Raw genomic sequence first — 27,719 nt, forward strand, 5'->3', positions numbered from 1 at the left:
GCTCGGCTCGGCTCAGCGCTGCCCCCGCCGCCAGGGCTGCAGCCGGCGCCGCTGCTGCTCCGGGAACTTTCCCCCGAGCCCGAGCAGCCGCCTCCCGCCGCCCCAGCCCTCGGCCCCGCCACCAGCAGGGAGGGAGGGGACCGCGGTGCCCGGCGGGTGCCTTTACCCTCGCTGAGTTTGGGAGTGCCCGTGTCCCTGGCTCTGTCGGCGGCGCCCATGTCCAGCTCCCTGCCTGGGGACCGCGCTCCGCCTCCTCCTCCTCCGTCGCCGCCGCCGCCTCCCGCCCGGACCGCGGGGCTGCTCACGTCTTCCCGGCCCGGCTCGGCGGAGCCGCCCGACTCCTTGCCTGCTCTGACAGGGCCACTCTCCAGAACCTCCCTGTATGTGATCAGCTCCTTCTTCTCTTTCACTTTCTGATCAAACGACTTGGAGACAAAAGCTGTAAGTTCTTCCATCGCCGCAGCTCAGGCGCCTTGCCCTGCTTTTTTCCTCTTGCTGTTCCAAAGCCCCCAGTAATAACACATCAATGGGGCGAGGAGGAGGGGAGGGGGCGCGCCGCAACGGGGCCGGAGTGAAATGGGAGCTGATGGCTTCCCAGCCGGAGCGATCTTGTTGAATGTGAAGATCTTTGACAATTCTTCCCGCTAAGAGTTCAGATCTGATCGCGATGTTGCTATTGAAGTCGCACTATTTATACTTTGCAAAGCCTGCCCCTTGTTCTCAGCAAATTACCTCCCCTTGGAACTCTGAATGAACCCGCTTCTCCCGCAGCAGCCCCGCACCGCCGAGCCGGCACAGACAGACAGAGAGATCACTAGTCCTCCAGGTTTCAGATCATTGTGGCCAGGGGTTGCTCTCGGCCATTAATCCAGGATTGACAAGAATCCCTAATTAATTTAATTAGGCGTGGATCTTGCGCTAGTGTCCTGAGTTAGTTAAACACAGGGGAGATGGGCAGGATCTGCAGGGGAGTGGCCAAAATGAAAAATGACAAGTCTGCTCGGAGAGAGAACAAGGAACGGGGAGCGCTTCCTACAAATGTCTTATTTACCCAGCAGCCAGTCCTAGTCCTGCAGGTAACCGCGTCCGAGGGAAGACCCGGCTCTTCCCGCAGACCAGGGCTGCTTTGGTCGGTTACTGTGTGCAGGGGAGAATGAGAGCGAGGGATGCAGAGAGCGAGCGAGCGGCGTGTTAATTTTGAAGGTTACATTATTGTATGACTCGGAGCTTGCTTTGTCGAGATATTTCCCGAGCAGATGTTTACTGACGTGCCACATTTACAAGTGTGCTTGTGCAGCTGGAACCTGGTGATGCTCGATGTACTTCCACCCACGAAGTAATCTCTCCCCATGCTGTTCCCAGCATCTTGACATTAGATTATTATTGTTTCCTAGCACAATCTCTTCCCCTTCTCCCCCCGCCCCTCCCCAGGAACACAGTTAGTTACTTTCCTACCAGGAATCGGCTGCCTCTGGTCTAAATTTGGTTGCAGTTCAGATGCGTTTTGTTTACCCCACGGGGTCGATAGGGAGAGCATCCTCTGCGTACAGTGACTTTTATACATTTTTTTTTTTTGGTCTCAGCGTTCAAGCAAACACTAAAATTGCCCATTTGGGGGAAGCTCTTCTGCTGCTGCCTTTTGCTGCTCTTGGTTTTGAAGAGAATTCTTCCATAATACAGGAGGAAATATCGTGTTCCAGTGTAAATATTTAATTGTGATGCGAGTAATGCAATCGGAAATTTGCAAGTGATAGGACGTTTAATGATCCGTGTAAACATTAACACGTTGATTAAGTGGCTGGCAAGGTGGGAAAGTTCTTCCTGAAACAGTGGCACAAAAACACTAAGTAAAATAAAAACCTAGTTGAGGATGACAAATATAATCGTGTCATTAACATTTTCTAACGTGGCAAATTGAGGCATCAGATTAGACTGGATTACAGTATTTCTTGCTAATATTGCCTTCCTTTTGTTGTTGAAATCCCATTAAGGTAGTGTTTTTTACTGACAGGCTATTTAAGATTCAGCTATTTTACACCTTTGGTAGAATTCTAATAAATTATTCAAAATTGTTTAACTCTTGCGTATGTATTGATTTTTCATGTGACCTCTGGAAAGACGACTTTACATAAAAGAGTGTTTATTTACTATAACAGGTACAGTATTTAGAATTTAATTAGCGTTTCTTCAGATCCAATTATGCGTGTTTTGGACACAATAGGCAGCACTGTACTTGCACTCCGTTTTAGCAGTTTGAAGGCAAAACAAATCAAGCCATCATTTCGCCTATTGCAATGAGGCTATTTCCAGTTTTGTCTATTCGAGCTGACAGTGTTTTGTCTATTCGAGCAAAGTAGTGGACTTCAGGAGAGCAACGGAAACCTCAGCAGTTCTACCAACTTTTAAAAGATATGGGCAGATCGTGATCACTGATCCAGTTAGATGAATTTACAATTATTCTGGGCTACAAAAACGTGAATATAACCCCCTTAAGATGATTCACTTTAAGCGTTCTTCGTGGGAACGTATTTATTTTACTTCCACAGTTTTTCTTCCCAATTCCCGACATTGCAACTTGGCTAACAACCCACACGTATACAACGGAAGAAAATTAATAATTTTGAATACCTAGCAGTCTCCCACCGTAGAGGTCACCTCTCGGTTTACAACAGACAACGATCTGTTTTGTAAATAATTTGGGCGAATGAGAATGGGGAGCAGGTTCCTGAATGTCTGCTTCGGAGGGTTATTTTAACCCCCCTCTGAACCCGGAATCGGGAGTTGTTATTTAGGTCAGTATGAAAATCAAGCCAAGGAAATATTAAACTCCTTTGCAAATATTTAGATTTTTTAAAAATGATGACGATATCTATTCGTGTAGAAAGGTTGACTTCCCCTTTCCTGCCTAAATAAGTGTACTCAGCGCGTCAAGCATTGCCGTGTGGCAGAATATCACGAAAAAGAAGCAAGGTGCTAGTCGTAACACAACTCGAGTCTGCTCGAGTGGCTAATGCCAGGAAGTTTTAAAGTGCAAAAAAGGGGGAAAATCCAAGTAAATATGAAATAGAGAATAACGGAAAGCAAGCCCCCACCTTTATAAACTGGAGGAGACATGAGCATCTTTCTTAGTAGGACCTACCGAGCGAACTGTTTTATTTGATCTCAGCTGCCTGCGAATAATTGCAGATCGTGTAAAGCAGATAGGTTTGGGACTCAGCCCCTCTGCCTCTCACCCCCCACCCAGAAGCGACCCAAACCAAAGCAAACCGGCCACTCTCCTCCAGCACCTCAGGTGCTTTGTCTTTGCAGCAAAGAGGGGAAATGGATTTTTCTGCCAGGGGAAAAAAATGTCGATGTAGTATAAATTCCAGGAAATATTGAGCCTCTTTAATTACTTTTGGCTTAAATGAAAAACTATAAATTTTATTCTCTTCCCCCCCCATCCTCCTTCCAACAGTCCCCTCTCCTCCTCCCCAGCCGAAACAAGTGCCTTTAACCGAGAAACTAATTTGCACCCACCCTCAGCAGCCCATCACCTCCAGGGGAAGGAGAAACGCAGCGTTTTAAAGCAATTTGCAAATAAATCATTGCAATTTTAATCATAGTGTACCATATAGAGACAGAGCCCTGTGATTTATTCCAGCATTTTTGGCTAAAGGCGGCACATTAATTTTACCACTCGTGGCTGGATTTAAAAAAAAAAAAAGAACCCTCACGCGGGCCCAGGGCGCATCCATTAATTAATATTTTGTTTGTGTGATGACAATTAGGGCGATCCGGGCCAGCCTCCTCGGAGAGACATGTAGACGCGGCGATCGATGCCTTCGGCGCTCCCGAGCGCCGCTCTCTGCCTGGCCGGGTGGATGAGCTCCGGGATGGTTTGCTTCTGCCTGGCTGCGGCACCAGGAAGGCGCTGAGCTCAAACCCGGGCCGCGGCGGCCTCGGAGCGGCCTGTGCCGGCGCCGCACGCAGGTAATGGGCAGGGGGGGTCGCCCGGGCGCTCCCGGCACTTGCGGCCTGGTCCTCCGCGCGCCGCCACGACCCCCCAGTCCCGCCTGCGGGTGTACGTGCGTGTGACTGCGTGTGCGCGCCCAGGCAGGTATGTGTTCCTGTGCGTGCTCACACGCGGGTGCACACCTGCGTGTGCATGTGCTGCCACGCGCACGCCTCCCCGCGGTGGGTCTTGGGCAGGTGCCGCCGCTCCCCGCAGGCCCCGGGCTCCCCCTCGGCGCCCGCGGAAACCAGGACACCGGCCCGGCCCCCCGCGCTGCCTCCGCCTCTCTGCTCTCCTCAGGGACTCAGACCCCCACCCCCCCAGGGGCTGGCCTTTGGGAAACCAATGCGGGAAGGGCTGTGCGGCAGACACCTTCCCTCCCGGCCTGCCAGGTGTCGGTGGGTTTGTCACTGGAAACCGCCGGAGCCGGGCGCTGGGGGCGACACCGTCAGTAGTTTGGCTTCTGCAGCTCTAGATTTTTTTCTTTCCCCCCGTTACGTAGCAGGGTCGTGTGTTGGTATCTGGTGTGGGAACTTCTGCCCGTTGCATGTGTCTTGATCCATGTTTCAGGGGTGTGGATTGTAGCCACGTGTCAGGACCCGGGCAGATGAGGTTCTTTGGGTAAATCCGATATCTTTTATTAGACCAACTTACAGTGGGGGAAAATTATTCCTAGCAAGCTTTTGGTGTTTGTATTTGAAAGCTTGCCAAGAAGAAATTTTCCAGTTATTTGAGTTGGTCTAATAAAAGATATCAGGTTTACCCAAAGACCCTTATCTGGCTTGATCCATAGGGGGTTCAGGGCATCTGTGTAACTTTCTGCAGGTGAGCACCTGAGGTGAGATGGTTGCATGCGTTGGCTTATTTTCCAAGGTTTTACGGATGAAAAACATGGGTAAAAGGTTGGAAACAAAGTGTACATGGATTTAATGAAAAACCTAGAGAGACATGCCAGTCTAAGTATTGGGCATATGTGAGTTTCTCCCAGTATGTTAAGATCCTTATATAGCCCTGCTTGTATGCACTTGTACATGTGTACATGCAGTAATACATCCTCTGTTCTACTTCTGCCAACTCTTTACTGACATTTGGATCTAAAGGACTGAACTTAGTCTTTTATATAGACTATATTTGTCACACGTGAGCCACTATTTACATTTAAGAATAATTTTGCCTGTGACTTTTCATCAAGTTATTAAAAAATAACTTTCTGGAAAAAATGAGGGAACACTAACCATAGAGTGGGTAAGAGGGAAGATATGTTTGAACTGATAAAAATGAAATATTTTTGCTTCAGACCAGTATTATACAAGAATATCTTGGTCAGTTTTCCCACTCCTTTGAAGCAAAGCATGTAAAATAAAGATTACATTTCAGTGAAAATTCTTTCTTACGTAGCAGTTAAGCCCCCACTGATACAAGCCTAGATACTTTTTGAGCACAAAAATAGCTGAAAAACATTGTCCTGTGTGTGTGTGGGGGGGGGGGAGGAGAAGTGTAAACTTTTAGGTATGGCACTAATTAGCCTTAAAAGTGATGAAAAAGTTTCTTTTCTGTGAGATTAGATTCCTACATGGTCATCTAGGATTACATAGAAACATAAATAATTGCATTTTAAAACAGTGGTTTAAAATATTTTTTGTTTTGTTTACCTGCTAAGTGCAGGATTTTGTGTGTTTTCTGTTCCAGTTGATGCCAAAGCAAACTCCAGAAGCTAAGCACTTTCTTACTCTGCTTTTAGCTGTTTCTGTTTTATGAACTTGGGGGAGAGAGGAGAGACATGGAAAATTGAGTAGGCTTGGGAGCTTCTATTTGTTTATTCAAACTTCAACTTCAAGATCAGCTTTAAAAATGGTTGGCTAAACAAATAGTATAAAATGCACAACTTTTAATAATTAAAAATATAAATCTGTCCAAGCTCGCCCTAATCCATATAAACCCATAGCCAAGAAGTTATGGCACTGCTGACCTCTGTGTAAACTCTCAGTGTGGTTTTCTTTCAAATTACTTTAAAATGGATTTGTAACCTTTAAACCAACATAAAGCATTTGGCATTTTGTTTTGTTCTTCAGAATAGCAAAGGAAAGAAATTGGTAGTGGTTCCTATTAGCCTTATGTAGCAAAGTTATTAATATTTCTGCATAAATCCTTGCAGGTGCTGTAAGACAGCGCTGCACTGTACTGACTAATTTTTGTGGGGAACTCAAATTTCTGGTTTTTGGTTGCTATTTGGCATGCAAATCAGCAGCAGGCAGCAACATTAAATCCCATGTGGTAGCCACATAGTGTCAGTGGTTGAGTGGTGGCAACATTAAACTTCTTGGCTGCTGACATTGAGCCGCTCTGGCAGCTTCAGCAGTAGCAAGAAGCCCCAACAGGCTGGACCCAGAAGTGGGTTGTCTGGCCCATGAGAGGTTACATAGTCTGGATCTGGTCCACAAATGCATTTGAGGTTGACACCCCTGGGCAGGTTAGGTTAGGTTTATGTCCCTCGCTTTTCCCATACGTATGATGGGAGTAAGGATTCCAACTTTCTTTGTAAAGTGCTTTAACATTTTAAAATGAACTCTTTCAGTGGGAGAAGTAGCAACAACAGTAGTAGTAGTAGTAATTCATATTGTTCCTTTGAAATGTTCACTTAAGATAAACAATTTCTTAATATTTAAGATTAATTCAGTGCTTGTGAGGGGTGCCAGTTAGATGCCATTTTCCAAGTGAAGTATTCTGATGTAACGAGTAATAATGTATCATGGCCAGTGCCTGTGACTTCCTGTTATAGTGGGTCACATTTCAGGTTGAGAAAGTAGTTGAATATCTGACTTATCCTGGGCCTTTTTGCTGAAGTTGACACTTATGAATGGCTTTCTTGGTATTTGTGTTGTAGAGTTTTGTCTAATAGTAATTTTGAAAATAGACTGAGACCACAAACATGTTTACACAGGCCATTAGACAGTTAGTGGATGGCAACTACAGTCCAGATTGCTGCCTTTCTTATTTTTCTCTATTGGACTAGTTCTGTGATGTTCATTTCTAATTTCCTTTAAAAATAAAATCCTCCCATGCAGTGAAAGTAATTTTAGTGGCCTTCAGAAAAGGAAAATTACTTCTCCTTTGCCCTGGTTTTCCAGGATCTAGAGCTGATCAGGAATGACTATGGCAGGAAGTTGTTATCCTGTGTTCTATCCTACCAAAGGGCATGCCCAGTGCCTCTGGAAGAAAAAGGGATAATGAAGTGGATGTGACACCTTTTCTTTCAGTATCTGGATAATATGATCATATTGGAAAGGTCTTATTTACAGGGATCACGAGCCATATGCTGCAGATATTTGGCAATTACTCGAAACTTGAGATCACTGCAAACTAGTTATGAGCAACGTTTCCTAGCAGTAGACAAACATTGTTTGTAATAGGGACCTGATGTCAAAGTGATGTGAACTTTGCTGTAATGTTATAGCTGCTGTCCATTTGATTGAGGTAGCTAAAGATGTCTAATTAAACAGTATGCTGAAAAATAATCCACAGGAGGGTTCTTTACCTGAAAATTAGTTCTTCTGCAGTGGAATATTACATTGTTAAGGTTGTTCTTAACCTGTAATTTGTTAAATATAGTACAAAAATATGTTTGTATGTTTAGTTTCAAATTTTGAGTAATTCTCTTAAATAAAATAACTCCAGAAACTTAGAAGATGAGATGAGGTGAAGCCAGGTTATTCAATATGTATTTTCTTATTGCACTGAAATTTGCCTACATTTAGTTGTTGAATAGATGTTATAGAAATATTATTTTTGTTTTGTTTTTTACCACTAGTCTTGTTTGAATTCTTTTATGCGGTACATGAAGTTACTTGGCTACTTGCAATGTTATTGTCAAGGCTGATAGAACTAGAATAACTTTCCCACTATAAAAACCTATTTTATAAGCAACAGAACTCTGCCAAACATAAACCATTTCAACTGAAATTTTCTGGGCCTTGTTGCTGCTTTAGGCTGAACATTCTTGAAAACTTCTGCCAAAATTTTACAGTAGTTCCCAAGAAACAGGCCGAGAGAGAACATTCTTGCTTAATTTAGAATAATTTTGGTGACCTTTCATTTGAGTTTCTCTAACATCCTCATGCTTGGGGGTTGAGACTTTTAAATTTGTCAGGAAAAGGCCTTTGGGTCAGGTAAGTCCTTGAACTGCCCTCTTGAAAATCTGCCCAAATCTGGTCAAGTTGTAAACCTTTGAAAATGTGGACCAGTGGTTTCACTCCTTCATGGCATGAGCAAAACTATTTCATGTTAACAATACACATACAGTGGTGAACATATCTACAGATTTTTTTTTTGGATTCAGTTTTCCCTTGTTCTCCAGTTTGATTTATCTTGTTGCTCAAACTGTGTTGGCTGAAGATATAGTCCTGCAGAGTGCTGAGGACATGAAGCCACAGATGGTTAAGGTAGATGTACAAAGGGACCTGGGTGTGGTGATGCTTGGCATCACAATGGCTAGATTTTAGGTGCTTGGCTACAGAAATGGAATCCAAGGCCCTGAGTTGTGTGTTTCAGAGCCCCATGTAGTGCAGTGGGAGAGCTGGGTGCCTAGGAGTGGGATTCACCATTGTGCTGGTCAGCATGCTAGTTGTGTGTCAAAGGTAGGCAGTGGGAAATGCTCTGCTTTGCATTGGTGAGGCTGCAGCCTGAGTACTGAGGCCAGTTCGGGGTGCGACACTTCAAGAAGGATGTGGAGAAGCTTGAGAGAGTCCAGGGAAGAGCCTATATGATTAGTGGCCTGAAGAGCAAGCCATACAAGAAAAGGCTGACAGGTATGGGACTGTTCAGCCTAAAAAAGAGAAGACTTTGGGGGGATTTGGTGGCAGCTTACAAATATAAAAGCACTGTAACTTTATAGTGCTATAAAAAGTGCTCTAAATTACAGCCCTATAAAACATGCATAGAGGACTTCTGTACACACTCTAGGTCTCTCTTTTTGTGGGCAAGTGTTCTTTTCACTGGGCCAAAGAATTTTAACTGAGGTGCTGCTTCACCCTGGGGTACGTTAAGATGTTTTTCAGGGTGCACTATTAGCATGGTTAGGTGTGCAAACACTTATGTATGATTTACAAGACAGACCCAGAGGATGTGTCCAGACAAGTGCATAAGTGCAGTATGGCTAAGGATAGACATCACAGACAAACCAGTTTAAGTGAAAATGATCAGAAAATGGTTTAAACCTGTAATAGAACAGATGTTTACTATATATAAAGCGGTTTGAAAATGGCTGAAACCAGTTTGGGATAAACCTGGTTGAATGTAGTATTGGACTTAACTGATTTGAGTCAAACTGGTTTATGAAATGTCTGTCCCAGACCCCTTGCTGGTTTAAGATAAACTAGAGTCACCCAGAATCCCAGATGCTTTGCAGCTCTGGGTGAGGCTCTGCTCTCTGCTGTCGCCCAGCAAAATTCACTGCCCTTCTCCCCCCTCCAGCAGGTACAGCAGGGTCTGCCTGGCTTCCTTCTGGTCTCCCCGCCCTGCTCAAGCAGGGATTTCCAGTCCCCGCTGCCTAACACAGACACCTCTCAGCATTAGCTAGCATACCACATGCTGGCTATGTCCATGCTGTGGGAGACAGGACACAGGCAGACAGGAGAGCGTTGCTTAGGGCTTTTTGGAGCTAATCAACAGGTAGTTGGTAATGTCTCTTTTCCTTTCTTGGAAAAAGTTGTTTAAGAAGAGGAACTAATGAGAGAGCGTTTTGTTTTGCTGATGGGCTGATAAATGCTATGTAACTCCCTGCTGTGTAACTAAATGCTGTGTAAATCCCTGCTGGCTCCCTCGCTCACCCTCTCTAATCAGAGTGTCTTGCTGGGGCCTGGCCATACCCCACCTCAGCTCAGCTCTGGAAGGGAAGAGAGGGCTGCTCTAGCGGCCCCCGGCTTCTTTTCAATCTAGAGGGGATGTCTGTACAGTTACAAACTGATTCAGCCAAGGCAGGTTAGACTAACTTGCAAAGATTGAATCAATTCAGGCTCAGGCTTTTTAAATGTCTGTCTCTAGCCCATGTGGCGCCGCAGACCCATCTGCAGTGCTACACACGCCACACATGTAAGCATTACTTGTGCTGCAAATTTGCAGTGCTGGGTTTTTTTTCTGACATCACAAAATCCTGGTACCAAAAAATCCCTCAGCAGAAAAAGCAGTGTGGCATATGTGGTGGCAGTGTGCACTACCTGAAACTGGAGCCTATCTGGCTGGAGCCATGCTCTGGTTGGTGGCCAGGCTCCCTACTGCTGGAACATCACTGCTGGAGCCCCAGGAGACCCCTAGAAACCCATGTAAGGCTGCTGGGGGCCAGCCCAGGTACAGGCATACCTCGTTTTATTGCGCTTCGCTTTATTGCGCTTCGCAGATACTGCGTTTTTTACAAGTTGAAGGTTTGTGGCAACCTTCATTGTTGTCTTATTTTAAGAAATGGCCACAGCCACCCCAACCTTCAGCAACCACCACCCTGATCGGTCAGCAGCCATCAATATCGAGGCAAGACCCTCCACCAGCAAAAAGATTACGACTCGCTGAAGGCTCAGATGATGGTTAGCATTTTTTAGCAATAAAGTATGTTTTTAATTAAGGTATGTACATTGTTTTTTTAGACATAATGCTATTGCACACTTAATAGACTACAGTATAGTGTAAACATAACTTTTATATGCACTGGGAAACCAAAAAATTCGTGTGACTCGCTTTATTGCGATATTCGCTTTATTGCGGTGGTCTGGAACCGAACCCGCAATATCTCCGAGGTATGCCTGTACTGGCCCCAGCCTCCCCTACCCCACCTCGGGCCACTTGTGGCACACCAGAGTGTGCAGCACATATTGTGCTGCTTTTGTTTGTTCCTGGGGAAATGAACATGCCTGCACGTGTGTATCTGGATCTGGCCAGAGATTTCAAATAGGAATCCATTGTGTCAAAACCGTTCTGACTTGCTTGCATTTTTTTGAGTTCTGGAGTCAAAAAAAAGAGTGAAAGAACAGAGCTGGCAGTTTCTGAAGGATGCCTTGAGTCTGAGTGCCTCGGGACTAAAAAGGTTGAGAACTCTGCACCAGGCTATTATAAGAAGGGGAGGGACATCATGTCCTTCTGTTGTTCTTGAATGAATGCATATGGAACTTGGTGTTAGCATTTGGGCATGTTCTGAACACTCTTGCTAGTTGGGCGCCTCAGGATACTTGGGTCCAGGGGGCACCTATATGCGTGCCTGATGCCTGCTCTGATGCGTGCTAATTAGTACATTTCAGCAGCCTCTGCCTCACGTGTATTCAGCATTCCTGTGCTTGAAAACGGCAGTCGGGGTGCTTTAATCAAAGCTCATCTAACAAGTTTTAGTTAAAGTGCTCTGCTAGCATTTTGAAGCTCAGGGCGCTGAATACACGAGATGCTGTAGGTGCTTTAATTAGAGCGGTTTCCAGGAGTCACTCTAAAGCGCCCCTCCTCCCCCAGCCCAGAGTATATGTAAAGATGCCTAGGGATGCTAACCTTATGAGTTCTGACTGAGGATTGCTGCTGAGATGCTTTGTCCTGCCAAGACGATGGCGGCTTTGAGTGTGAACACAAACAGTACTTTGTGTGCAGGCACCTATATTTTTAACAGTTAAGTTCCCTAGCCCTTTAGATATTTCAGGGATTTTGTACATCCTACTCTTGGACTCGGTTGAAATTTAATTCCATTTCAGGCAGCTAAACCTTTTTGTGAATGCGTCTAAATGAGCATAATTGAGAAATTCCCTTTAGTTGTGTTTTTAGCTTCTTAGTTAGAGATTAAGTTCTGCTGTTTATATGAAGAAAAGAATGGGGAAGGGTAAAGATCTGATGTCAGAGAAAGAGTTCAAAAGACTAGTCTATGCTAGGGAAGTCAGGAACTGTAGCTCTTCACCACTGATAAAAATGCCTCAACCCTGTCTACACTACTGCCTCCACAAGTCATAATAATAGTGGAGAATTGTGAGTTGCAGTGTTCTTAGTTTAGATATAACCAGACATCTTAAAATTGCTTATTTTTGGGAAGAAGGCCTCTTTATTAAGTACCATTAGTTGAAGGGAGGGGGAATCTTAACATCTTGGGTGGGTGGGGGTGGTGCCTCTGGAACAAAAATGGATTTAAAACATTATCAACTTTTATAGCCTGAAAAATTCAAGAGGCATACTATTTCTTTAATCATGAAGTGACAGCAATAAAACTGATTTCTTATGAGTTCCAAACCAAGAAAAGGTGATTGTCTTTCCAGCAATTAAATGAATGGCAGTTTTTTACAGCCCTGTTATCACAGTCCATAAACCTGAATCTTTATACACACAAACACCTTGGGGGATCAAGAAACACATCTCAAGTTTAATATATATAGCTCTGATTTTGGAATTAAACCATTTAAAGTTGTGTGGTTTTTAAACTGAACACCTAAATCTGTAGAAGAAGTTCCATCCTCTTATTTTATAGCTTAAAAGTTCCAGATAAACTTTTTCCTCTTCTGTTACTTAGCTTCTAATTATATGTCCATAAACATACAAGTGACTTAATCATATGATCAACAAGCAATAATGCTGAGCAGTAAAAAGTATGACTGACTGACTGACTAGCACTGTGTGGACAATGCAGGTGCATTACTATGGTTGTCTTTACAAAATCGCAAGTTAAATGTAATTAAAGATATTGTAGTACTGACAATGTCTGGTCCTCTTATAAGGTCTCAGATTTTAAATGCCTATGTAAATGTCTAAAAGCCATCCCTTCCAGTGATTCGTAAAAGTACTAATATCCGAGTAAGACAGAAAATGAATAAAAAGGAGAAAATACATAATGTTGATGTTGCAGGTGGCTGTACCAGAACATTTTGACTGTGATTAACTTGCTTGTGAGCTATTTCAAAGTTTGTAGCAGCTAATATGAGTTGAAAGATCATATTTTAAAAGTTTCATTTTAATGTGTTAATTTATAAGTCTAAGGTTGTCATCTGTTACACAAAACCATTAGCAGACTAGGAATTTAAAATAAAAGGTCAGGCCCCCCATGCTTCATGTTTTGACTTTTGACTTTTACAAAGTGGTATTTACACATGCATCTAATGTTTTACAAACTCTACATGACAATGTTATATGTTAGAATGGTTTTCATTTTTTTTAAATAGTTGTAAAAATGGGACGTCGCTCATCAGACACAGAAGAAGAGAATCGAAGCAGAAGAAAAAAGAAGCACCGTAGGCGTTCATCTTCAAGTAGTTCCTCAGACAGCAGAACACACAGCCGTAAGAAATCGGGAAGGAAGTCCAGGTCGAATTCACGGTCTCGAGATCTGCAGGCCCGTTCACATTCTTACGAGAAAAGGTGAGTTCAAGTTACATGCATCTGTGCATGACATAGCTTCACCTATGCAGCAAGGCTAAAAATATTTGAATACAGTGCATGTTCTCAGTACTTGCCAGATGTTGCATGACAAACGCTTGTTCTGGGCTTTCCTACTAAGATTATCTTTGGGTCTTGGGTCACAGAAAAACTATATAATCTATTTAAAACATTACTGGTGTGAATGCAGCTTTAAAAATAAAATTTATATTAAAAATAGGCATGTTCCCTCCCGTTCTGTCAAATTTTTAACTGTGAATTTGGAATCCCATTTTAGAGGTCTAATAGACTATGCACTAACATTAACAGCACAAGAAACTTCACCCAGCCAGTCACGTATTACTATGTTTATACCTGCTGCTAAAATAAAGCCAACCATTCAAGAGTGCAATGGAGAAGGAGGTGTATATTAATGGAAATGATTTCTAAAATGATAGCTATGCAAGCTTGTTTTCACTATTATTCTTACCTTGTTGTTGTTGTTGTTGTGTGGAGGAAACCTATAATATGTTAGTTTGCATCCTCAGGAGACGGACACTAAGCCAATATGCTTGATAATCTTTGCTTCGTTTTTCGTCCCGCCTGTCCTTTCTGATGAGGAAAAAGTACCATTGCATCACTCCAGCAACATCCAGAGTCTTCACATATTTTGACTATCCCATAACCTGACTTCAGATGGACTTAGAACAAAGTTGCATTGATAGAGGATATTTTAGTGATGGAGAGAGGGGAAAACAAACTGAGAATAAACAACTTGTTCAGCTGCATTTGACCTAACTTAAAGTGCTGCTGATTCACCTGTATCTTGTGGAAGTAAGCTATAGATTTTTATTTTTTTTTGGCTAGCCTCATTTTGTTTCTTCTGTTCGATCACTCGCAAGTAATGGTGGGCAAGTTGGCTAGTTCTATTTTTTGCTCCTGCCTAGCATCTACATAATACCCTTAGGGGACATAGTGAGATGAAATGGGCTTCGATGCCAGCACTATGCTGATGACATGCAGCTTTATGAATCTCTTTTGTCCCAGTGCAGGCACGGCTATCTCGCAGATAACAGAGCTTGAGGGAGATTAGAGTTTGGATGAAGACCAGCTGACTTAAATTGAATCCAGAAAAGACCAAAGTGTTTGCTTTGAGACTCTGGCAGGCACTTCTGCCTTGCCCTCAGTTTAGGACATTTGTCCTTGGCAGTTAAGATAGAATTACACGTGAGGGTCAGAAATGAATCTAATATGACCCTTAAGAATCAAAAGCAGCAGTACTGCTCTTCATCTTCCATTAGCAAAAAGGATCCATTTCCCACTTACAGAGGAGGACCTGGCCATTGTAATTTACCAGTTCCGTCTTTCAGTCCAGACTACTGTAGTGCTACTTATACCAAAGGAAACCTATTTTTTATTTTTATTTTTTTAAGTAGGATGACACACTTACAATGCGTGGTTCCAGTGCTCTATAACTTATATTGGCTTCATGTTACTTCTGTATCTAATTCTGTGTTCTAGTATTGATTTGCCAAGTCTTCAATGGGTTAAGCTTGTGTTTATCTCAACAGTTAGAATCCTCTATAGCACTTATGTCTCCTAAATCTAGGATGGAGACGTTGTCTCAAAGATGATGCTTTGGAGGTCTTCTGTCATCTTATCTATAATCTATCACTTCACAAATATGAGAAGGAGTTATCTTTTCTGAAGACGGCTCAAGATACCCAAATGAAGTTGGGAAGAGTCCTGTCTTTGCTCTCTCTTCAGTTCACAGTGCAAAACTTTTTTTCACCATAGCATTCTTCAAAGAACCAAGATGGAAGGAAACTAAAAGCATTCTCAAAAGCAATTTTAATACTACTCAAGCATAGCTTGCGAGCTGTAACAGTCACTTGTTTAATTGTGAAGGGATTTTCCGAATAAAGTGACCTGTGTTTTTCTTGTGAGGGTTTTTTGAGACAGAAACTCTTTTCTGATACTGTGCTTGTTTATGGTGACCCTTATTTCATAGGTGCTGTTGTAATAAAAACTTATCGATTCAGAGTGTCTGTTTTTAAAATAGAATTAGGAGAGAGCTACTAATGGTGGTATTTTTTTAGACGCAGGCACCGATCTAGCAGTAGTTCTTCATATGGATCAAGAAGAAAACGGAGTCGTAGTCGATCAAGAGGCAGAGGCAAATCCTACAGGTCTCAGAGATCAAGATCAAAGAGTAGAACAAGAAGGTATGATTTCTTCACCTCTCCCCCAAATGATAATCAAATTACTTTGTTTTCAGTTTTTTTTAATTTGATCTTTTTCATTCCCCCAAAGTTTGGGGACATGTTGTCTTTGGGTGTTAGTAAATATTTGTAAGCATGTTGTAGTTGCTTGTTAACTTCTAGGAAGTTTTAAAAGTAAATCATTGTTCTAGATTTCGGATGAAGATGTAGTTTTTATATAAAATATGCATGCATATTTGGATGAATACCTAGGTGTTAGCCAATAACTAAATACTTACTTGTTAGCCAATAACTATGATAGTTGAACTATAAAAAATAGTATGTAGAAAATTCAGAGTAGTTTTTGAATAAGTCTTAAAAGGTGGAAATAGCTTTCTACTTTCAAAAAGTGACCCCAGAGTCGCTTACAATCTGGGATGGTGCTGGTGTGGGGCTGTGCACATGGGACGCGTTGCCAGGGTAGCGCAGAGCTCGCCTCAGCAAGCAGCTTTCCTGCATGGCCCTGCTGTGCCCTGCAAGCGCTGGGTTGTACCCGTCAGGCTGCAGAGATCCCAGGGGAGGGCAGCAGGGTGGGAGCCCAAGTCCGCAGTGGGCAGCCTACTCCACCCCACCCTGCCCCCACCCCGCTATCTTGGAATACTGATAGCTTGTGAAATGCAGTATATAAAACATTTACAAGAAACTAAACCTTGAAGATGGAAATAACGACAGCTTCAGATCAAAGTTAATAAAGATCCAGATTATTTTCATTTGGGAGTGCCCTACTTAGAAATGGGTCTATTTAGAGATGGAGTCATATTCATAGAATAAAAAAATAGGGATGGAAGGGATTGCAGGAGGTCATATGGTCCAAGCCCCTGCTCAAGGCAGGATTGTCCTTGTCTAAACCATCCTAAGCAAGTGTTTGTTGAACCTGCCCTTAAAAACTTCCAAGGATGGAGATTCTACAACCACTGTACGTAGTCTGTTCCAGTGGTTAGAAATAGGAAGAACTTTTTCTCTTATATTTTCCTTGATGCAGTTTGAGACCAAGGTAGCTGCAGAGGTCTGTAACTATTCTTCTGATAGTTACTTTCAGATGTATATAAACCAGATGTTTAAGATAAACCTGGCTGAATGTAGTTAACTGATTTAACTGAGTTGGGTCAAACCAGCTTGTGAAACTTCTGTCCCAGACCCCTTCCTGGTTCAAGTTAAATCAGTCCTTCAGCATCCCAGCATGCTTTCCAGCCCTGGGCTGGACTGTGCTGTCTGCTCCAGAGAGCAGGGCTGGCCCTGTCCATCTGCTTCCTAGCTGGAGCAGTGAAGGCTGGCTGACAAGGGGTTGAAACTGTGGAGTACAAATACCAGAGGCACCTGGAAGCAAGGAGAAGTGATGAGCAACCCTGCAGAGTCTTGCTGCTGTAATTTTGGACTGCAAATCCCAGAGACCTTTGGGGCAGCAGGAGGAGGAAGCAAACATACAGCCCATGCTGGCTGTGTGCCAGAGAGCCATGCTGTAGTGCCCCCGGCTTCTGGCCTGAGCTACTGTAGTCATGTGGCTGCATTTCCTGAATTAAGGTAAATGTATTCACTTCTGTTTCAGTTTAAGCTGTGCATTTTAGACTAACCTGCAAAGACTGAATTGATTCAGCCTCAGGCTTTTTGACTATCTGTACTTTGCTGAAATTCTGCTGCCACTGCCAGGAATCAAAGGGGGGTGCAAGTGCACCAGTGTACACCTCCCCCTTCTGGATCCTCTTCTGTCTGCAGGTGGCCTGTTTCAGATCTATTACAGAATCTGTCTTTTTTAATCTCTTCAAAATCTGTATTTATCTACAGCAGTAGTTCCCAAACGTTTTAGACTGCAGACCAGCAAACCACAGGCTGAAGGTGACCGTGGGCTGGCAAACTGCAGACCAGCATACTGCAGACTGGCAGCCGACCCTTTTTTATACTGAGCATAAAAAAGGTCGGCTGCCAGTCTGCAGCATGCCGATCACTTCCGGATTTCTGGTCTGGCAGCCAATATTTTGTGGCCTGGTACCGGGGGCTGTGGCCCGGGGGTTGGGAACCTCTGATCTAGAGGTATCAACTGTGGTCAGTGTCTACTGAATATACTGACCTAAATCTGTTGACTGAGAACTACCAGGCACATGAGGGCTTTTGGCAATCTGCTTTTACTTCGTTAGCTATTGAGCTTCTCTGTTTTTTGTATTAAAATTATTATATAAAGATTAAGTGAATTTTTAGTTTGGCAGCTCTGATTGGATACATTTACATCTAGATGCTTCAGGAAAAAATTAGCGGATTCTTCTTCTGTTTTATGCACATCTACAGCATGCTTGGAGAGTAGTGTCTGGCTGTTAAGTCTGTTGGGAGGGGAGGGAGGGGGATGTGGAGGACAGATCAAGACCCCTTTGGTGAGGGAGGGAGTGGAGCTGGGGCTGGGCATGGGACAGAGCTCTGAGTGGCTCGTCTGGGGGTGGCAGCTTCCACCTCTGCATGCACCTCTAGGGGAGCTGGGGGGGGCACGTGCCCCCCAGATCTGTGCATGCTGCTGCATGTTGGGGGCAGTACCAGACTCTTCCTTGCTGTGGGGGGAGGCTGGTCCAGGGCTGCACTCAGGGTGGGAGGTGGTGCTGGGAGGGGGCCTATGCTCCCAGCACTGCTGCTGCTGCCTACCCCAAGAGCAGCCATAGCCTGGGCCCCCTGCAGCAGCAACCTGCCCTCGTACTGTGCACAGATCTGAGGGCATGTGCTTCCCTCCCCATGACTCCCCTCGGCGGTGCGTGCAGTGGTGGGAGCCACCCCCTCCATCCCATGCCCAGCCCCACTCCCTCCCTCTCTGTAGAGGCCTTGATCTGCCCCTTCTCCCCCAACAGACTTACCAGCTGGACGCTGCTCTCCAAGCTTCTGGGCTGCATATCTCCAATTGGATCAGTATCGGCTAATATGGCTCATTAATAATTGGCCGTTGGTATCAGCCCAAAAAATCTTTATCAGTGCATCCCTACTTTGGTAAATATTTGCATTATAATTGGTGCCTGCATGCTGTTTTCTATGGGTTGGGTTAGTAGTAATTTTGTTACTTACAAACAGTGATTTGCTCTCGATAGGTTGAGTGCATTAACAATGGCCTTTGATACTAACTGTATAAACTGTGAACATCTTCCTAATGAGTTCAACAGCTAGGATGAATACTTGTGTGTAAATATCTGCTGGATTGGTTCTAAGTTTACAAGGCTTGCCTTCAAAATGAATGGAAAAGCTTAAGGTACAAATGAAAATATTTTTCCTAAGTCAGATTCTGAATTATAGGGAATATTGGATACACAAAGTTTTATAGAACTACTGGTATTATTGCAGTTATTTGTAAGTCTTAAGTAACCTTAAAATACATATGGGAAGATGAATATGCTAAGCGCCAGGTTATTAAAGTATTGAGGAATCCCAACTTCCACTGAAATAAAGGGAAATAAGTGACTAAATACTTTTAAAATCTGCCTCTAAAAATGTTTTGATGGTTCTTTTGTACTTAGTTTGTTTCTAAGCTATATGGCCCATGTATAAATATGCAGTATTAATAGCACTTCAGCAGTTTTGCATGCTTGTGGATACATTACTACATGTTATCTAATTAAATTAAGGTTTTAAAAGTACATTTGTATTGCCCAAAATTGCAAATGAACTGGGGAATGTAGACCTTTCAAGTTTCAACTATAATTTTGCAATGCCCTGTGAGGTTACTCAGGTTGTTCCATTGTGATTTCGTAACATGTACTGTACTATTTTGTTACAGTTCTCATGAAGTCATTGTTAGGCTTCTTTCTGGAGAGCAATTAAATTAGTTCAATTTTTTTTCTGGCAGACCTGCAAGTATTAAATAAAATAAGATAAAGTAAAAGCATACAGCACATTGCAAAACTCTGCAAGATAATGATTCAAAACATACATGTAATTCAGTAGACCCAGTTTCCATTCAGTGGTAGGCAGCCTACTATTTACTGCTAATGGAGTTTACTCCTTTTCCTTTCGCAAAACAGGGTTGTGCTTTTGTTGCCTAAGACTTTTTAAATTTAATACCTGCTGACAGCCTGTTGGAGTCTGGATACATCTATATGGATTTGGTTTATTGGGTACTTTCAGTCTGATTGGAATACTATAGAATTTTGCCTTCTAATAACATGGTAAAGATCTTGTATTGTGAGTTAATCACTTTGAAAGGGAAAGCTATCTCAAACAGCTATTACAACTTTATTTGTATTTCTTTTACAATGTGCTGAAATAGCTAAATGATGAGCAAGCATTTGTAGAAGTAATGTAACATGTAGGACCATTACAACAATTTATTAAGAAATTAGAAGCTACTACCTATTAATTGTACCAGTCTTTATATCAGCCTGGTAACTCATCTCTTCCCACCTGTTAATTTTATCATTTTGTAATGGACGTCTGCATTTTTTTATTACTGTTATCTTGTGATTCTGTGACTAGAAAGCTGTTGTTACAGGCTTCAATCAAGGTTTCCCTGTGTTGTTGGTATTAGGATAATTGTAATGACATTTGTATCCCCACAATACAAAAGTCTTTTCTGAAAATCTGGCTAATTCAAGGGTGTCAAACATATGGCCTATGTACTGGATCTGGCTAGCAGAACCATTCAATCTGACCTATCAGTAGACAGCATTCAGGATCCCTGGACCCCAAGGGACATGCTGTGGGAGGCAGGGGGTGAGTGTGGTTGTGCAGATACAGACCTTGCTTGTCTTGTTGCCTGTTCCCCCTGCCCCCTCCCAGCTGCCAACCAGTTCTGTTGTTTGTTTGTTTGTTTGTTTTTTCATGCCCCATCCCTCCCTACCTCTCACACCCACACTGCCATCTGATCCTGCCCTGTCCCTGCTCCTGGACCCTGCTACCTAGTCTATACTGCTGCTCGCTCTTGGGCTTTTGTCACTGGCCCTGGCCCTGGACCCTGACCCAATGCAGTTCCTGTTTGGCCTCATGGATCTGCCCCAGAAGGAGACCCCATGGTCGAGATCCAACCCAGGCCCTAGAGTGAGTTTGACACTCTTAATTTAATGCATGTGAAATTCAGTTACTTAAGGGTTTGTAGTACTGAGGGCACTGCTGAATAAGATTCCTATAAATGGAATTATAGTAGATATAAGAGACTGAGGTGATGGTTATAAATGTTTGTTAATGAGTAATATACTTATTTTATATCTGACTTAAAAAGTAGATGCTAAATGGAATATTTTATTTATATAGCATCTTTAATATGTGAAGCACTTTTGTGGTTGATGATGTGAATATTCTGTCCTGATGAGCTTGCAAACAATGGACACTAAATAAAGGGTTCAGAAGAAAGGATGAAACAAAAGTAAAATAACTTAATGGTTATTTTTATGTCTAGCTAATTCCCTTTAATGTCATAACGTGAACAAAATTAATAAATTATAAGGACATGTACAGTTGAATTGTGATAGAAGACTAGCTGGCTTGGAATGTGAAGGCTATTTCAATTTGAGGAGTAACACATGAGAGAATAGTAGCAATTTTGCACGTGTGGGGAGAACAGAACTGTACTAGAACACAAGAAATCTATGCATAAGCCTATATAAATGAGCTCTTTTTCAATAAGAGTAAAACATTTCTGTTCTCATCAGCCCAGTAAATTCTTAGGGGAGTCTATGGAGAGTGTTGCTAAATAAAACATTAATTGCCATTAGTCAGATTTCTGTAGTAATAACAATAGTAGCACATATAAAAGCAACTGGTATTGGGCTCGAACAGAACCTTTGCAGACAAGGTTGTCTGTGTCCTGGCAATCAGGTATGTAAGACTGGTGTTAAAATGTCTCCTTTGTTGTATCCGGGTTGGAGTACTCCAGAGGGAGTTGACTCAAATCTCATATACAGGTCTCTTGTTATGTTTTAGGTGGAATTCCCCGTCAACCTTCTTATAGTTCTAGCCAGTGTTTGAAGAGGGATAGATGGGATCTGCTAAGAGTCAAACCCACCTCAGCTTTAGTTCAAGTTGCTTCAGTGTGTTAGGTGATCTGGTGCCAAATCTATTAAGTCAACAGATGCCTCATGAAATACACATAACTTGCCATTTGACAGCTTCATTCTTTAAAGCCTCTCCCTTTATCATTTTTTGTATCTTATATGTGTGCATCAGTCTTGGGTACTGCAGGATGGCACATCTGTCCTTCCTATTATGTTGTTCTCTATTTGTACTTGAAAGTGAGATTGGAAGAACTGAGGACATTGTAAAAGTAATTTAATGAATGAGAGGAGTTGGGGGAAGAGGGGATGGGGGGGTAGGAGGGGTTGTGTGGGAGAGGTGGAGGGGGTTGGGGAAATGAAGAGCAGTGGGCATGCCGAGTAGACTGACCAGACCCGTGTCATGTTGGCTAAATATAGGCAGTCAAAAAGCCAGAGACTGAATCAATTCTGTCTTTGAAGGTTAATCTAAGTTGTGTAGATTGAACTGATAAGCAAGTGAACAGATGTTCACTTTTGATTCTGGAAATGCAGCCACATGCCTGCAGTGGCCCAGGCCAGAGGCCGGGGGGTGGGAGGAAGGGAGAACTAGAGCATGCCTCCCTGCTCAGCTGGGGCAGACAGCTTGAGCCAAGGCTAGTTCACCCACCTGGCGAGGAGGGGTTTGCAGGTGAGGTGTAAAACATCCTCGGAGGTTGGGGATCTGTGAGTTAACTTGAATCTGGAGGGGATCTGGGACAGAAGCTCAATAAACTTATTTAAATCCGTTAAGTCTGATGCTACATCTGTCCAGGTTGATCTTAAACTGGTTTTGTCATTTTGAAAGCAGTATGTGCACTGAACTTCTGGGCTGGGGACAGGAATTACACACAAACTGGTATAAGTGATAAGAAACTGGTTCAGATCTGTAACATAACAGTTCAGTGCACAAAAACCACTTTCAGAATGACTGAAACTGTTTTGTTTTCCTTTTTCTTCTGTTGCACATACTGCCAGCTACTCAAGAGCAAGAGGATTCGAGAGCTCTCCTTTCCTTCATTAATCTCTTGCATTGTTTCTTCACTCCTTACTTCCCCTTCTTTAATCTCTCCTCTGCTTTTCATCAGGAAATAAGATGGAGGAGAAGAGGAGTCATAGTCAGGAAAGGAGTCATGCAGTGCACTGGGAACTGTTCATAGGTGGTACCATAGATGGACCTGGTGGTGATGCGTGTAGAAGTTCAGTGGGTACCACCAGAGGATGCACGTGGGTCAGTCTTCTCTTACCTTTCCCTCACTAGGCAGCATGCCAGGAGCAGCAGCACAGGCAACGTGTATCATAGAGTGCAAGTTGTTATGGGAATTGTAGTTCTCTAGAATGGCGGTAGAGTTTGCTGCTACTGAGGGGGGAAGTTTCATACCGTTTTTTTTTTTTTTTTTAAACTCTGGAGCCCATGTTGGGAGGGCAAAGGAATTGCTGATTTTGGTGGCAAAAAGTGGGGTCAGTTCTCCCCCCACCCCCACAGCAGTGAACTCTGCTGCTCTGAAAAACTGTAATTCCCAGAGCATCTTGCACTATGTGACGCACATTGTCTCAACTGCTGCAATGTATAGCCAGGAAGCGCAATCCTGTTTTCCAGTTTGACTTTGGAGTTGATGAGGAGATACTGCCTGCTAAAGAGCACACAGGGTAGACAGACATCTGATATGGGTACTACTCTGTAAAGGAATAGTAGAACAAAAAATTACAGTTGAACTTGAAGAAATGAAGGATAAAATCAGCATCAAGTTCAGAAAAATAACGGGATATTGGATAAGGCCTTCTTTCCTTTTTATTTATTCCTTGACTTAAACATAACTGAAAAATGGTGGCGTGACCAAAATCTGCATTAAGGGTACCTGCAGAAAGAACAGATTAAGAAAACAAGTGGTGAATGGTAGCATTATATGTAAAAGAAGCCTTTGATATGTAATGAATTGGGTGAGAACAGAGGCAGATAGATGAGGTGATGACTGGAGAGAAAGGAGGGAACACTTCAAACTTCTTCCAAACCATCAAAGTTGTGGGTATATGACCTTTTAAAATTGCTATATTGTAAAAACTCAATCCAGTGCAGTTCTCCAGTTAAGTTTTTTTTTTTTATAGTTGAGAGGGTGAGAAAAGGAGCTATGGAACCAAAAAGTGCTGTTGAAAGGATAGCTGTGCTTCTGGAGGGCAGAGTTGAGTCAGGTTCCATGTAATCCAGAAGACTTCACTTTCTCGTTCTGTTCTACATATGAAACAGCAGATATGTTCAGGTTATGGCAATAAGGGTAGAGGTACTTAACATTTTAAGTGAGCATATAATCTCTCATCTTGGTTCACTGTCCGGATCCAGCCCAGGGAGCCCTGTTGTCTGACCTGCGGTGCTATCTGTGGGTCTTGGACCAGACCTGCATGCTACATGCAGGTTGTGGCACAACAGACCATACCTGACGTGTGCCGCATGCTGGACCAGACTGGCATGCTCGCTGGATCCAGTGTGTGGGGTCATTCTGAGTCCAGTTTGGCTTGCTGACTGGATTTGTACCCCTCATTAGACCCCCTGAACATAAATTTGACATCCCTGCTGTATCAGAGGTTGAATAGAGGGTGGTGTTTTGTTTTTTAGTGACTGAGGCCAGAAAACTGAAAATATTCAAGACATGTCCTCAAACAAGGCCATGCCCTGGCATGGCTTATTGTTATACTCATCAAGCATTATGGTGAATCAACAGAAAACCAATGCATCTCTAGGCACTGTTGTGCTTCAGTTCTGTTCACAATCCCTGTCTGTTGGGTTGGGTAGTGCTGTAACATCAAAGTTTGGGAGCTTGGTTTCCTCTATGGTAGAGACACTTATTTTCAAATAGTTCTAAAACAAATGTAGCACCCAATCAGTAAATTGTGAGTTCTTCATATCATTTTGTTATCTTTGTTACCCTTCAGAAATTTCATTGAGAGTTCCTATTAAAGTTCCAAAAAAAACCCAACCTGAAAAAACTAAAAAAAATTATAAAAAGTGGCCCAAGCAGTCAAGTTTATATTAATGTGCTGAAAAATATACTAGCCATTAACATACTCTTGTTGATCTACTGCTTGTGAAAGATAGTACATTAGAAAACCTGAGGAATGCAGTCTCCTGAACCACAGAAAAAGAAGACTAGGATGTGGCTATGAAAATACAGTTTTCTCTATGCCACCCAGGCTCATCCCTTTATCTTGGGCTCTAATTCTGATTTGGGATTGAATTTTCCAGCAGAAAATGAACTGAGCTTCAAAACACATTTCACATGGGAGACTATAGGACCATCAGATGATGTCTCTCCAACCTTATGTACCTGGCCTGGCTTTGAAATGGTCGAATAGATATTATGGGCTATGCATCTCATATTGCTTTTCTTTTTCTCCTATGTTCCCTCCCACCAAATTGGAGTAGTGCATGCTTTCAAATTAATGAGCAGGTTAGTAAAAGCATAGAGGGTCTAAAATGTTTTCTTTTGTAACTTTTTCTGACACACGCTTCATAAGAAATAATAACAGATGTACAGAATCTTGTAGGTGTCAAACATTCAAAAATACCAATTTTTAGGTCTAAAAATATTAAAATCCTTTTCTACTTATTTTCAGTAGGTATCATATATTTATTTTTTTTAGTCTTAATGGATTTTTCTTGCTCCATATTCAAAGAAAATGAAATGTGTGCATATTGCAATTATTTTGTTTTGGATGCATTTTAAGAGTCAAGAAGTGAGGCTGCCTAGTAATGCTATAAATTTTAAACTGTCCTACAGCAAGACAGTACAATGCAAATACGACTTAATAAGATCACAAACTGAATTTCAGCAAAACAACCAAGATTTACATTAAATTAGGAATTTTAAAACCGATTTAGTTTGTTTTACTGAGCATTTGCTTAATAACATTTTGCCTTCTTGCAATCTTTTTAAAGACAATAATTCGTCTGTGAAATGCAGGCATATCCGCAGTAGAAAAATTGAAAGCAACAGCTCACTTTCTGAAACCACACATATAGTGATATAAAGAAATATTTCAGCTCTAGAAAATTTAATAAATCATCCCATTTCCTAATTTGATCATATTAGATGCTGATGTGGAAGAAGCATTTCAAATACCATCTCCTCATTAATATACATCAGTCTGGGGAATAGAATGGAATACTTATGCAGAGATGTCACAGTTACTGTTTCTTAGTTTACTAAGTGGAACAGGTTGATGTGATACTGGGTGCTATTTGTCAATGTCTTGTTAAAATGGTTTGGGTCGAGTTATGGAGTCCAGAAAGACGGCGGCTGATAAATCAAAAGTGGATTGAGTGGACAGGAGGCAGTGATTGATACTGTGACAGGATATGAAGAAAGGAATCTTGATACAAGCATGCATGATATTGAATATGAGAAGGAAAATGGCCCTGGAGTATGGATATTATTCAAGGAAATGAGAATAATAATATCATCTTGAAATTATTGCTGGGTGAAGATTAGGATAGTTCTTAGAGTATTATACTTCTCCAGGATAGAGGAACTTAAATTACATATAATTTATAAATACATGGAGTGTTGTTAACATTTCTGGAGTTTTCATTACAATTGTTTCTCCATGTTAATTGCAAAATAAATGTTTTCATATACAGCAGACCTTGAGATCTAAATCTTTTGAAAACATGGGGCTTTAAATAGAATAAAAGGATGTTAAACTTTATTCCTTGCTTTCATACAATCCTAGAATTATAGAGTACTCTACTGTAATTGTGTTTAAATATGAGAGTTTGTTTTTATTGTCTGCCAAGTATTTTGGCTTCTACTGTTACTTTAAATTGAAAACTGCTGTCCTGAAAAAATTTTCAACAGTCCAGTTTTAGGAATCAAGACAGTTACAGCTGTGTGTGCGTTTGTGTGATATCTACACATACACTAGATGAGACTTGTATAAAATGATTAAGTTTGGTAATATTGATTTTTTTTTTTGGACTATCAGTGTAAGAAAATGTTTTCTGCTACTGACTTTTATATGGAAATCTTTTCAGTTCTGTTCTTCAGATTTTCCTCTCTTATTGATTTTAATATTGAAAATTATGCATTCTGCTTTGAGCAGGTGGCAGTGAGACTGGTTTTTGTGGAGTATTTCCGAAAATGCTCATTTGTAGCTCTGGAAATTTTGGATGTGAATTGAACTTGCCATTTTATTGGCAACATAAAATAGAATTAATTGTATTTAAACCTATTCATGAAGCAGAACTATTTAATTTTCATGAGAGAGATTGTTGTACTCTTTGAGGGCATTGTCTCTTAATATAGCAGAAAAATGCAACACAACAAGAGTCAAGGATTGAAAAATACTCATGTGTGGACATCTCGGTCCTCTAGGTGTATGTATTTACTGCATATTCAGGTTTGCAAAATATATGAGTCCTAAAGCTAGTTTTGCTTGCATTGCCTTAGTTATCTCACAAAATATAAAGTGATGACGGCATTACAGGAATTTTGCCCTCTTTCCCCCCTCCTTGGAAGAACTCTTTTTCTGTGTTCTTTACTGCTTCTGAAATAAGTATGGAGTTAATGGGTCTCTTGCCTTTTATCTTTGTTTATTCATGAGCAATACAAGTGATATGTCCCTCCTATATTTCAGTTGTTTGCCCTATGTTCTTTATAGCATTATACATTTAATTAGCACAGCATCTTATCTCCAGTTTTAGCTTTTTGAATAATAAAATCCACCCCAGCATTCCATTTTTTAACAATAGTGAGTGTTTATAATCTTATGCTTGAGTATTTGTCCCTTTTCAGATTGATTTTTATTTCCCTTCAGAAAAGGTTCTGAGTGATATGTGAAGTGTGTGATCATACCAGCAGCAGAAAATTTGAATGGTGAAATAGTATTTGAATGTGAATAGAATAGTTTGAACAGGAGTGATTCTGGTCTTGCTTATTACACCATTCTTTTTTTTTTTTTTTTTTTTTTTTTTTTTTTTTTTTTTTTTTTTTTTATTCACTGTCCACTGATAGTCTGGGCCATTTTGTGTGTGTTTGTAGCAGGGATATAAAGGGTTTAGATGGCGTGAATTTTTGTGCCTACTGTATTATTCAAGAATTGAACCAGTTTAGCATGACTGCATTACTCATGCCACTAAAACCTGTTTCA

The 27,719-nt window shown here is 41.9% G+C and overlaps 2 protein-coding genes across 3 annotated transcripts in view; one reads left to right on the top strand and one right to left on the bottom strand.

Moving 5' to 3' along the window:
• SHOX2 (short stature homeobox 2) overlaps positions 1 to 831 on the bottom strand; it is a 12,434-nt gene extending 11,603 nt beyond the window's left edge. Inside the window, exon 1 of the mRNA XM_019503204.1 lies at positions 120 to 831. Within this exon, the coding sequence (XP_019358749.1) occupies positions 120 to 455 (336 nt within the window). The 5' untranslated portion in view covers positions 456 to 831. The remainder of the gene's footprint in view (positions 1 to 119) is intronic.
• A 3,037-nt stretch (positions 832 to 3,868) lies between these two features.
• RSRC1 (arginine and serine rich coiled-coil 1) overlaps positions 3,869 to 27,719 on the top strand; it is a 363,612-nt gene continuing 339,761 nt past the window's right edge. Inside the window, exons 1-3 of one of the 2 annotated variants that reach the window (XM_019503205.1) lie at positions 3,869 to 3,972; positions 13,159 to 13,354; positions 15,451 to 15,576. In XM_019503205.1, the coding sequence (XP_019358750.1) occupies positions 13,167 to 13,354; positions 15,451 to 15,576 (314 nt within the window). In that variant the 5' untranslated portion in view covers positions 3,869 to 3,972; positions 13,159 to 13,166. Of the gene's footprint in view, positions 3,973 to 4,011; positions 4,100 to 13,158; positions 13,355 to 15,450; positions 15,577 to 27,719 lie in introns of those variants that run through there. The other variant, XM_019503206.1, reaches the window with a different exon arrangement.

This window comes from Gavialis gangeticus, unplaced genomic scaffold, assembly GCF_001723915.1.
Source record: "Gavialis gangeticus isolate Ggan-Ray unplaced genomic scaffold, GavGan_comp1, whole genome shotgun sequence".
Lineage (NCBI taxonomy): Eukaryota > Metazoa > Chordata > Crocodylia > Gavialidae > Gavialis > Gavialis gangeticus.